General features: G+C 40.9%; 1 protein-coding gene across 6 annotated transcripts in view; it reads right to left on the bottom strand.

Annotated features, from left to right (window-relative positions):
- Nucleotides 1-1162: 1162 nt before the first annotated feature.
- The window catches only part of WDFY3 (WD repeat and FYVE domain containing 3), a 190098-nt gene continuing 178736 nt past the window's right edge, over nt 1163-12524 (bottom strand). For all 6 annotated transcript variants that reach the window (XM_076337073.1, XM_076337070.1, XM_076337074.1 and 3 more), the window contains 10 exons: nt 11277-11424; nt 10067-10221; nt 9468-9626; nt 7733-7912; nt 6494-6676; nt 5513-5609; nt 4129-4458; nt 2932-3043; nt 2393-2590; nt 1163-1631 (listed from right to left, as the gene is read on the bottom strand). In XM_076337073.1, coding sequence (XP_076193188.1) covers nt 1511-1631; nt 2393-2590; nt 2932-3043; nt 4129-4458; nt 5513-5609; nt 6494-6676; nt 7733-7912; nt 9468-9626; nt 10067-10221; nt 11277-11424 — 1683 coding nt within the window. In that variant the 3' untranslated portion in view covers nt 1163-1510. The remainder of the gene's footprint in view (nt 1632-2392; nt 2591-2931; nt 3044-4128; nt 4459-5512; nt 5610-6493; nt 6677-7732; nt 7913-9467; nt 9627-10066; nt 10222-11276; nt 11425-12524) is intronic.

The following is a 12524-nucleotide window of genomic DNA, read 5'->3' as shown; positions in this document are numbered from 1 at the left end:
GTTTGGGTCATATCCTTACCGCTATTTAAAAGAATCCATTGTGAATATACCTAGATCTAGATCAGTTTGTCACCCATTTACAAAATATATACACATACGTTAAAAAACCAAACCAAACCAAACCAAACACCAGCCTGCCCACCCCCCCACCCCCCCCCCCCCCCCCAGCCCAACCAAAAACCCACCGGCAAGACCTCATTCAGAAATTAAGTCCATGGGCCTATCCAATGCACGTGTTCCAATCCCAGTGGATATCAGTGTCTCTACTTCATCCCATATGTAGTGCAAAATAAATGACAGAGTAGTAAAAAAATACTGCAATTAAATTCATATTGGAACTTAAAAACCATAATGGAAACCTACTGCTGTCCTCAAGTTGATGCCATGTGCTGAAACACGAAGATAGCTCTTAGAAGCATTTCTGACATGACTAATATCACCCTGTTTTAGAGCAATGTCTGTTGTTCCAAAAGGTTTTTTTGCAAACAAGCTACAGGACAACAGCGGTTAAATTTTATGCACAAGGAATTCATTCTGTACCTATACGCAAGCCAATTGCTATTGACTAAAGAAGGTAAAAGCTGGTTCTTGCACTGCATGAATCAGCTGCTAATGAACATTAAGTAATTAACAAAACCGCAGCTCTGACATATGTATAAAAGAGGCCTTATTAAATATGAACAACACTGAGGTGGTAAATAGTTTGGTATAAAATGCAACACAAGTGTACAATTTAGTTCCTGGTTATCTTACAGCTACAATAAAATACTCCAAGTCCTATTCTCAAAAATGTTTTCTTTTGAAAAAATCCATGTAATTCTATGAATAGCCTTACTTAAATGAAGAATAAAGATACTGTGGGCAACTGAAAGAACAAACATGCACAGACTGGATTTTTAACAGAAATACGCATAATGCCTTCGAGTTTGGTGCTTTTTTTTTTTTAAACATTCGTATTTAAATTGATAGATGAGATAAAGATGCCACACAAAGTATAGTGGTTAATCTGAAGTCCCATGTAACAGGCAGTTAAGTTCATATTTAGATAAAAAGGCCATTATACCTATTTACAATATACACAGTTGCTTGCGAAGAAGGCAGATTTACAACTATCTTCTAAAAAGCCTTCCCCTCCCCCCCCCCCCCCCCCCCCCGATAAAGATTACTAGCTCTACAAAAACAAGACAAGAACGGGTGTTTAGGATAAGTGAGGATTTTCTTGATAGCCATGTCAACACAGGTTTAGGAGTTGACAGTTCTATTGGATCTGTGGTTATTAATCATGTCTTCCTGGGCCTTGCTCTTCACTTAATTATGCTGTTAGCCTCATTTACCTTCTGTCAACACAAATGAATTCAATGATCCCTTTTTACTTTTAGTGCTTAAAACTCAGTATAAACTTAAGTGTAAACAGACAATATTCTAATCCCTTCTGATCACTGCACGATAAGCTCACTAATTCTTGGAGTGACAGTGGGGCTGGATGGGGTCTCCGTTTGCCAGGACTCCATCAATTTCTGGGCCCCTCCTCTGAACCCCGCTCATGCTGCAGGTTGTAGAAGCAGTTCTGGCAGACTCTGACTGGTGATGAAATCTTCAGACGCTTGATTTCAGACTGAAACCTACTGCACCTGTAGAGCAAAACAAACATCACTGTGAACACAGGTCCTCTCTCAACTTGGCCATTTTCTATCCAGGTGTGGAAATTACCATCATGACTTCAAATACCAGAAAACTGCCCAAACTTATTTTGACACAGAAATGCAATGCAGTGTGGCAGAAGCAGCATTTAACTTTTATCACCACCACAGAATCATTGCAATGACTCTGTGTGAGAGGTAGTTTAAAAACAGCTGTTGTCACCAGTTTAGACTCAAAGTATAGCTACAGAGATGAAACTACAAATACCATCTCTGACCCAGTGGACCAGAGAAGAGACTCTCACCTCAGTTCCTGGGTAAGGGGAGCTCACATACATCCAGTGTCATACGTTTTCCTGTCTGAGGCTGCATGCTACTGGCTCCTAAATCAGTATCCTTCAGTCCTGCACACAGTTTACGTTTTGACCGGGTTGCTTGTACACTGACAAGAACAACTAGCTGCTGGCAAAAGAAGGGGTTTTTTTTTGTTTTGGTTTGTTTTTTTTCCCTTTTGCTAAGTTCATTTGTCTATCTCTCCTGATACCTGTCTTGCTAACTGGATTTACAAAGGGGCTGGTCTGTCTTTTCTAATTCTCCCTGGAGGTTTTGAGTTTTGATGTTTTTTCTTCAGCAGTTTTGTTTTGGTAAGGGAAACCTCAGTCCTTCAGCAGAGTTCCGTGGTATGCAACAGCTTTACCCAGCCTAAAATTCTGTAATGAAAAGAGCCCAAAGGAGACTGTTGGCTGGCTTACTTCTGGCAGAAGAGCTGTCCACAGTTCCTGCAATGGTGACGCCTCTCAGTGAGTGAAAAACGGACTGCGCAGCCCGAACAGCTGTCTCCCCCCTCGTCCTTCACCCAGTGATCAGCTGCAGATCGGCCAGGCTGATCGCTTACAGACCAGCTGAACACTCTGCCTCGACCATCCCCAATAAGAATTCTGCTGTGATCCCTGCAAGAAAAAAGCAAAAGCATTCCTGCAACAACTCTGGCACAGTAATGCACAGACATCTATGACTGATTTTACATATCAGAATATGTAATATGTTAAACTACTGGCATAGTAACCAATGCGCAAATTAGCCTAGTCTGACTGAGAAACGGAGCTGTAACAACACTCTATGTAACATAATGCAGCTGAATAAGTCTACTTATTTTAGCATTTTTTTTATCTCAGTCCTTCAACAAGGCTGCCCTAAACAGAAGCACCACAAAGAACAATGGCTGATTTGTACCTCTTCCTGCTGACAACACTGAAAAAATGTTTTAAGCGATCACTTGCGAGCTACTCACTTAGAGATGCCAAGTGCAGTGATTTCTGCTGGATGTGCGTTGTCTTTGCGATCAAATGCCGTGTGCATAGTTAGTTTGCTTCTAAACACCAACTGACGCTCCCATCTGTATCCTAGAAATGAGCGGGAAGTAGGAGGGGGAAAAGCAAATTTGCTTGTTCTCATTTTTGTTTCCTCCTCCCCCCCAACATACCTGTATGCGTGACTTTGTAGAAAGAAAAAATCTCCCCCCAGAGATAACTCTCTCTGACTCAAGTTTCACTCAGGGGAAACACGTTTTTCAACTGCTCCCCAATGTATGCAAGAAAGGAGAGGATACGAAACAATGCAGAGCCTCCAATTTCTCTAAGTCCAGTTGGGAGCTGCAGAGAATGGTGACATACACAGGGAAGACCTGTACCAAAGCCTGACAGGACTGGATAGCTTCATTTTTTATTTTCTTATATTTTATTTATTTTCTTTTATTTTTAAAGTCAAGACTCAGATTTGCAACTGTCATTATTTTTCTTCATAAAAGCTCATATGATGCTGTGTTTTGGGTATGTGACTGAAGCAGTTTTGATGACATACCAGTGTTTTGGCTGTTGTTTGGCAGTACTTGCAGAGCGTCAAGTTTTTCCCCACTCTGCTCTGCACCCCACCCCCCGTCAGGAGTTTGGAGGTGTGCAGTAAGTTGGGAGGGGACACAAGCTGGACAGCTGACTCAAACTGACCAAAGAGATATTTCACACCATATAACATCATGCTCAGAAATAAAACTGAGAGGAGGGGTTTTTGGCAAAGGCAGCCATTTGCTCAGAGACTGGCTGTCATCATTCTGCTTGCGGGAGGTGGCGAGTGGTTGCCTTTGCATCATTTGTTTTGTCTTCTTTCCTTTGCTTATTAGACTATCCTTATCTCGACTCACGAGTTCCCTTGCTTTTGTTCTTTCTATTCTCTCCACCATCCTGCTGCAGGGGGTTTTGGTGGTGGTGGTGAGTGAGTGGCTTAGCTGCCAGCCATGGTAAACTGACCACAGCTTCTCAAGAAAAGCCTGAACAGCATGCAACCTTTGCACACAAATTTTTCTCTTCACTGACCATTTTGGAATTTATCAGCCAACCCTGCTCAAAGCTGCATAGACAGAGAGAGACTGCCTTATGGGTAAGTGCTGACAGCACATTTATCTGACAGAGGAAGTGTGCCGAATTTCTTTTACCTGGTTTAAGCTTGCTGTAGTGTCGTGCTTCAGCATAGCTGGGGTGCGGGTGGTTAACCTGAGCATGGGGATGCATTTTTGCTTGTCCCTCAGAATAATTCACAAAGATAAAGCCATCTTTCTCATCCAAGCTGAGCTGGTCTGACCAACGCCTGGAGTCATCAGAGCCGCTGTCTGCTGACCACGCTGCTGCTGCTCTGTTTGATGATGACCTAGGCCTGTGGCTGGTGCTACTTGGTTGACTCTGGCTCTCCTGCAGTTTCGTGTCCTGGCCTATGCATGGATCATCTGCCTCGGAGTCACTGCTGTCCTCTTCGTGGGCTTCCTGCCCTGGATTCACCCCACAGGAGAGAAGACTTTGTTAGCAAGGCTGCTTATAGCCTGAGCTTTTGCTCTATTCTGCTGCTGCACTACCTACAACCCAACAGGTACCACAGCATGACTAGAGGGAAACTGCATGCAGGCATCTCAAAGCCTTTGTAAAGATTCAGCTCCTGCCAGGAATCACACTATTCATCTTTTTTGTACTGGTCTGTCAGAAAACAGCATTCCTTAGCTGAAGCTATTTCCTACGATAGTCCATCTGAGGTAGGCTATGATAGACACAATGACTAGAATTTTCAAAAATGCTCAAGTTTGCAAAACCAAATCCTGCTGCCTTTCAGCAAAACTTATACAAGTAGGCAGTCAGCTATGCTGAAACTCTGGTTGACTGAGAAACATGATGCAGATTTGTTAATAACAGGTTTTGTTAACACAAAAAAAGCAACTGCCGAAGACATTTATATTCCTAGTGACACTGAAAAAAAAAGAGCTGTATTTATATAATAATTACTAATGAGTATCATGTGATCCAGGTCCAAATCCAGATCATATCTTCAATATGAAGAGGGCAAGAGGAAGATTAGATGGCTAAAAGAAACACCCATCAAGCACAGAACAAAATCTTCCGACAGGGGAAAATGATATGGCCAGCACTGCTTGTCTAAACAGCATGTTCCATCAGTAGATTTTTTTAAACTCTGCTGTTACGCTATAATTCCATTTCAAAATTAAAAAAAAAAAAAAAAAAAATCTAGCTTTTGGACAATCTATTGGGTTCACCGATAGCAGAAACAACCACACAGAGGAAAGTTCGGTCTTCAGAGGAAAAAAAAACTATGATGGGCATGATTTTTTCTTACTCAAAGCAGCATGAAACTACCATAAGCAAGGTGGTGAACAAGGAACTCAGATGCTCTATTTATTATGCCCACTGGATGTCTATTGTCTTTTGAGACAAAATCCCCATTGTCCATTCTGCACTGTATAACCACAGGATTTTACCTACGTATAGCAAAGATCAGATAAAACGCAAATACAAAACAATTGTCATGAGACATACCTATTTGTGCTTCCTGACAATCCTCTTGCATTTCCAGCATTTCCACAGGCTCCGGAGCTGGTGTTTCTGGTACTTGCAAAAACTCCATCCGCCAGAACTGGAGGGACAGGGGATAAGAAAAGTGGCACGTACTGAACTCTTAGCTTTCTTCTGAACTATTTCTAGAGTTAAGATGGCTTATTAGAACTGTGCGTTTGCACTGGTAGCATGAGAGGCAGGTCATATCTCCATACTAAGCCCTGTTTTTGGGGGCTAGATACTATAAAAGGACATCTGTGTTCATGCCTGAATCACAAGTGAACAATTCTTGTGCTGTTATTCAACATCTTAGCTGTTCAAATAAAAAAAATCCACTCCACATAGCAATCTGACCAGCAGACTCCAGTTAAGGCAGACCCAGGACTGCACACAGCAAAGTACTGAAAATTGGGTTAGACTCGCAGTGATCAGAGATGCCACTAAGTTCCTCTTTTCTTTCTAGACAGCAAAATGAATTGTCTCAAGGTGTGTAGAACAAAAATGGTGAATGAAAACTACAATCTCCAGGCATGAAAGCTGGTGACCAAAAAGTGACCAAAATAGAGCAGGAAGGAAAATGTATGCTGCTGACTATTGCTAGTTACCACATCACAACGGGTGCATTGAAAAGGAGAAAGAAAACTGAAAGACTGCATAGGAATGTCAGCTCACTGAAAGAGTTTTCCATGAATCTTCAGTGTCCATCTAACTTGTGGACAGGATACAGTGCACCACCCTGTGCAGAAATGGCACAGCTGGTTCCAGCACCAAAAGCAGTCTGCATTGTCTACCCAGCCTAGACTCCCTCCTTCCTGCAGAACTAATTGTTCAGGTGGAGCACCCAAGTATAGCAGGACTGCTTTTGGTACCGGCCAGGACACTGTGTTGGATAGACGTGACTTCTCTAACTACCACTACTAAGGTGTAAACTTATTTTTCCAAGCAGTGATTCCTGGTACTTACCCGGACAACTCCGTCTGAATGTCCCGTTACTATGACATTCTGGGTATCCCACTCATTCATCTCTGACACAAAGCAACACATTATTTGCTGGCTTCGGCCAGTGAAAGTGTTTACGCTTGCGGTAGGGCTGCCATTAATGCTCCATACATGGATGTAAGTGCCAGCACATGATACAATATCCCCCTGCAAAGACAAATAACACCTCCATATTTCAATACAAGTCTCAGGTTTTCTTCAGCAAAAATATAAGCCAGGTTCATCTATAAGCCAAGTTCAGCCATCAAGGCTGGCACTTTTCAGGAAGTTCTAGTCAAGCTGAGTTTGGCCACCTAAACAAATCTTTAGGCCGACGTGCATTTCTTTAAAATTGTACATAGAAAACCAGACTTAGTAGCAACCTCTTTGTTGTATTTACAGCGTACAATGAGTAGACCAATTCCTCCACTTTTCACAGCATAACAATCCAACAGTGTATTTTCAGTACTTTCCCCAAGTACCACCTTAAATTTCATTTGCTTCCTTATTGGGAAAAGAGCAAGAGATGGTCCAAACTAGTGCAGAGGGGAAACAGGAGCTGCACTCTAAAACACTGGCAACACTACAACCACCAGACTACTAGCAGCTAATAAACTGTGCCTCTTGCTACCCCCTCTTTGCATTACAGCCATGTTTTGTCTTGATTTCAACCACTATATCTGCTCCAGTTGCAACATGGTCCATCCAGCCCTGATGGACCAGCTACATAAAGTTTCAACTCAGGCAAATTCTTTGACATGCATGGGAGCTGGATAAATGGCAGCCTGTAACTTATAGGACAGAGAGACAAGCTTTTAGGATATGTCTGTTTCCGCTACAATTTTCACTGCAGTTTCATCCAAGGTATCTTCTGCTTCCTTTAAGAGTAAGAGAACAGAAGTTAACCAAGGTCACGTATCAAAATCTTTTCTTAGTTCCTGTGGCAGGTTTGACAACCCACTTTGAACGCCACACTAGCTATACTGCTGCCAGCACTGTTGGTAAGCCCTTCCAAGCTCAAGCTGCTCTGCATGGAATAAACCCACGTGCGTCTCTGGACAAAAGATGCAAATTATTCCCTAAACCAGCTAATTAGTTTTCAGATGAGTTATACAAGTTTTGCCAAACTAACAGAAGAGCCTAGTTTGTTTTTCTTTGGTTTAACAATTTCTGACTCTTGCTACTGTTCCCACTGCACACTGGTGAATGGTATTTGGTTCTTACCGTTAATTCATTTATACAGAGTGCTGAAACTGGAGCCCTGTGACCTCGAAGCTGTGTTAGAAAAGAGAGTTTATTCAAATCCCAGATGATGCAGGTGCGATCCCGTGATCCACTCACAATTATGTGATAAGCTAGAGATGCTGTTAAGCATGTGACAGTGTCAGTATGACCCAGTAATGCCTGCAAAACAAAAGTCAGGAGGAACAAGCTGCAATCAGGAGAGAGCACAAAAATTACTACATCTGAAAAGATTCAGATAATGTAAACATGAGTATCTTATCAGAAGATGCAACTGACTTACAAGTACTCAGTTGGCAACTATTTTCATAATTGAAAATGATACGAGTAATATTTTTTTCCATTTAAAAAGTACTTTCACAAAACCAAATTTCAAGGGTCTAATGTTATATAGCCTTCTACTGGGAAAAAAAAAATCAACCCAAAAATAAATTTCCAACCCATTCTGCATCCTCTATCTGCATCAGTAGCCTATTTATAGGGTCAGTATGTGTTCCAGGCTGCACCTGAAATTACATGCTGAAAACAGAAATTCTTTGTAAATATAAAATGGCTCCTATATAAACTTCTGTTGATGTTTGAAAAAAGATGAAAGAGACAAGAAAGAGTTGCAACCAAAAAGGCAAAGTCAATTGGAAGGAGGATAAAATTACAAGCATCTACTTGTATTAGACCCTGCTTTTACATTTTAGGCTTAACCTAACCATTGGAACAGGAGTCTGGAATACAGTCAGATTACTGCAGTTTACTCAGTTACAAATCATTGGCTAAAGTACAGTAAACGGCCTTCAATATGCTGCCCTGAAATTCAAGACATGGTGTTTTAGCTTGCACCGTTCTTAAATAAAACGCTTTGGAAACACAGCTTTGGACAGTTGTTGGAGACCACACAAGGGACGTTATTAAATAATTTTCTAATTTTCTTAAGTTTGAGTGGAAGCTTTCCTCTGGAAAAAGTCCTGCTATTAAGATGCTAACAGGAACAGTAACACTTAACAACCTAGCTACCTATAACAATGATACACAGCTTCTAGAATATTTTGAGGTAGCTGGGTTTTTTATTTTGTTTTGTTTGTGGGTGGGTTTTGTGGTGGGTTTTTTTTTTTTTAGTAAACACACAAGACTTACTCTGCACTTAGCTGCAACTGATTTTAAAGCACAAGTGCTCGTTTGTTAGATTAAAAGTTGATGTTTTCAATTAACAAAGCAAGAACAACTTAAGGTGATCCTGAACAAGTATACTCTGCTCCACAAACATCGCTGCTAGAAAGAGCAAAGTTTTGCACAGAAGTGTAATTTAAATATATACATCTTTAAAGAAAAAAGTAATTAAAAAAATTTTAAAAAGAAAATGAAACTTTAAGACAGTCTCCTTCACTGCCCTCCCTGACACAGTTTTCAGATGGGGTTATTTTACATACAACACTACAATAAAGCAAATGATTTCACAAAACACACCTGTATAATTTTGTTAACATCACTACCAAATTCCCCATCTCTCCAAAAAGCTCCTGGTGATCAACTATCCTTAAAAACGATGCAATCTGAGAGATGCATTTTGCCTACTTTCAATGCAGATCAGTACCTTGACTACTCAGTTCTCCAAAGGTCTGCTGGACTCACGGTTTCAAAGCTTACTATGTGAGCAATACCCCTTTCATAATTCCTTTGATCTTGTAACATAATTTACCTAAAAGGCATTTTTATTGTATTTTACCTGTTTCAGTGTGAGGGCTTTAGCTTTTTCTTTGGAGATGCCCATTTCCCACACACACACCGCTGTGCTTGTTCCTCCAGTGATAACTAGTTTGGGGTTGGGGCAAATGGCACACAGTATCTGACCCCATTCTGACAAACATTCATAAACAATTACTGCCTAAAAATAAAGAACACACAGAAGAATTACTTGCAGGATTAGTGTTTGGTAGGATAAAAATAAAAACCTGAGTGCCACCCTGCACGCTGGACCATTAAGAAACTAAGATATCGCTGCTACCCCTTATGCAGTTTTTCCTCAAATAGAAGCAATTCCAGCCTCTGCCGTAAGATGCCTCCTGAGGGAACATGAGATGAACTTTAACTGCATAGATTTAATTCATTCATGTTTTGCAGACCTGGTAAAAAATTATTATTACTTGGTTTATGTCATTCTGCCAGCATTCTGATGAAGAACATCAGATAGGGAGCAATAAAACATATGCAGTACAAGATTACTTCATTCAATGCGAAATAAATTTCCATTGTTAGATTTTTTCACTACTGAGTACTAATTGCTTTTGGTACATTCAGCACTGAAACAAATTTCAGATTACAAACCTTGTCCGACTCGTAAGTACCCAGTCTACAGCTGAGGTCTGCATAGCCCCAAGCAAAAGTTTTATTCCATGTAGGTGGGATGAGAACCTTATTCTGTTCTACTGCCAGAATGCCTTTATCAGTACACACGATCTGTCCCACAGGCTCCTTGAGCTCTAAAAGAGAAGATGGGGTTATGTTTTATTGCTAGCACAGACAAATACTATCTGATCCCATTAAATACCTGACGCTCTGCAAAAGCAGGATCTCTGTATTGGCTATGTTATACAAATCTTTGTTTCAACTGCAACGGTGGCAACTTTTGCTATATTCCTAACTAAGGCAGGGCTAAGCACCGTCAGTAGTGGTGAGAACACCCCAAGGATCACTGAGAGCTCTGATCCCACCTGCAATGCTGCACAAGGTGTTCTTCAGACAAGATGTCTGCAGTCATTAAAAGTGATTGTATCATTTTCAGCACAAGTGAAAAAAAGTTTTTGGTATCGATTCCAACATCTTGGCCAAGCGTTCCCACAGGCTACATTTCTGACTACAGCCCGTGGTGTCCCACCTGATTTTCCCCAAGCTTTGCAAATATAGATTAGTGCTTTCTAATTTCCTGTCTTAAGAGCGTAGCCCTGCTATGTCCTGTGTAATAGTATGTCCTTCTCTCTTTACAACAGGCAGGCACAGATTCATTTAATCAACTAGGAAAGAAATCACTGTGTAGCATTTACCTGCCTCACAGACAATTAACTTTTGTTCAGTCCAATGTCAGATATGAAGTCAAAACCCACCTTTTTTTCATCTCAGTGCAGCTACCAACACCACCCCTTCTCTGCCAATATTTCTCAGTATTTCTTGGCACTGCGATAAAGAATCCTTCTGCTATGAAAATCACAAAAATTGAGGCTATTGCAGGCCCAGAAGCAATGTACCCTGAATATTGTTTGTTAAATTAAAACTTTAAAGAGGTGCTTGGGCCCAATTTTATCCCTCTATTTTAAAAAAGTTACACTAAACCAGCACAGATTTGGTGCTTCCCAAGTACACTTTAAGGTAGCTAAGAACATAGTCTTACAGCATTAGGATATTTTAAATTTGTCTTTCTCACAAAAGTACAGGCTTAAGGACATTAGAATTAAGCAAAACATGGAAAAGGACAATCTTGCTGAAACTCTGAATGCTCTGGCAAAGAAAGAGGAATAATTACCCTGGTTTCACAGTTTACCTTTCACTGGGGCAAGAGATGGCCGCAGGTTGTCCAAATGATGGAAAAAAATCTTGTCACTTGTGGAACCAGGGGGCACAGAGGTTCCCACAGCCTCTCCATTCAGTCGGCTTCTAACACGCTTTGGTGGGTGTGGTTTTTTAAAGAGCTGAAATTCATCAAGAAATTAATTATCATCAAAAATTACAGGTTTACAAGAGCACAAGCTTAAAAAGATCATCAATACGTCCAATTTACCTTCTAAAAATTCTGCAGGTCAGCAAATGTTACTTAACTGTTCTCAGTATTCACTAATTACTTATGGCAACCATTTCAATAAGATTTCAACAAATAATACGAAATCCAACAAGGATATAACGGGCAAAGTATTTTTAAAGCTATCTCCAGTTGCAAAAGCAGTTGAAGTAAAGCAAGCAAAAATCCCAAAGTTGATGCATAATGCAGTATTAAATGCTAACCTAGGACAAACTGAAAGCTAATTTTTGGCTTTAAAACAAACTGTGTCCCACAACAGCAGCTCACGCACTTGGAGGCAGCCAGGCTACCAAAGAACAGAGTAACAGCATGGGTGGCATGTAATTGGACCACATATGACAATCACGCATAAGAAACACATCTTAGCACCTGATTATCTTCTGCCTAGCTTTTCAATACGAGTGATGGAATTTCCATTTTATTGCTTCAGTGACCATTCCTGGTATGTCAGACAGTGTTAAACAAGCCGATTGTCACTTCTAATAAGCCGTGATCATCAATGACACACACTAAGGTTTATCACGTGATAAATTCATAATAAACATCTTGGATGGTAGATGCTACGTATTATAATATGTAAACGACAAATATAAACATTGAGTGATATTTTATAACATTTCGATTACTCTTTCGCAGAGAGGCTATTACAGCACTGAAAAGAGAACTGAAATTCCAAGGCTAAAAGTTATTTTCCTTACAGCCCTTCGAGATGTGTTACCTGTTTGCCTATCCAAAGCAGAGGGAACATGCATAGCCTGTAGGTAGCTGAGCTATGAGCATGCGCACACGTATCTACTGCTCGCACCTACACTCTGGGTATGAAGGGTAACAACACGCCTATGTGCCACAGCTCTCCCTGAACTACAGCATGCCTCCCGTCTGGCTGGGCTATGAGAAGATGGAGAGAGAAGGCACATCATACAGTGTTCACATGGACAACTGATCGCAAAAAAAGGCCGGTTCCAGCAAGAAAACAAACAAACGAACGAAACC

Source organism: Aptenodytes patagonicus, chromosome 4 (assembly GCF_965638725.1).
Source record: "Aptenodytes patagonicus chromosome 4, bAptPat1.pri.cur, whole genome shotgun sequence".
NCBI lineage: Eukaryota > Metazoa > Chordata > Aves > Sphenisciformes > Spheniscidae > Aptenodytes > Aptenodytes patagonicus.
The sequence above is the reverse complement of the archived record's forward strand: the minus strand, read 5'-3'. Positions and strand labels throughout refer to the sequence as shown.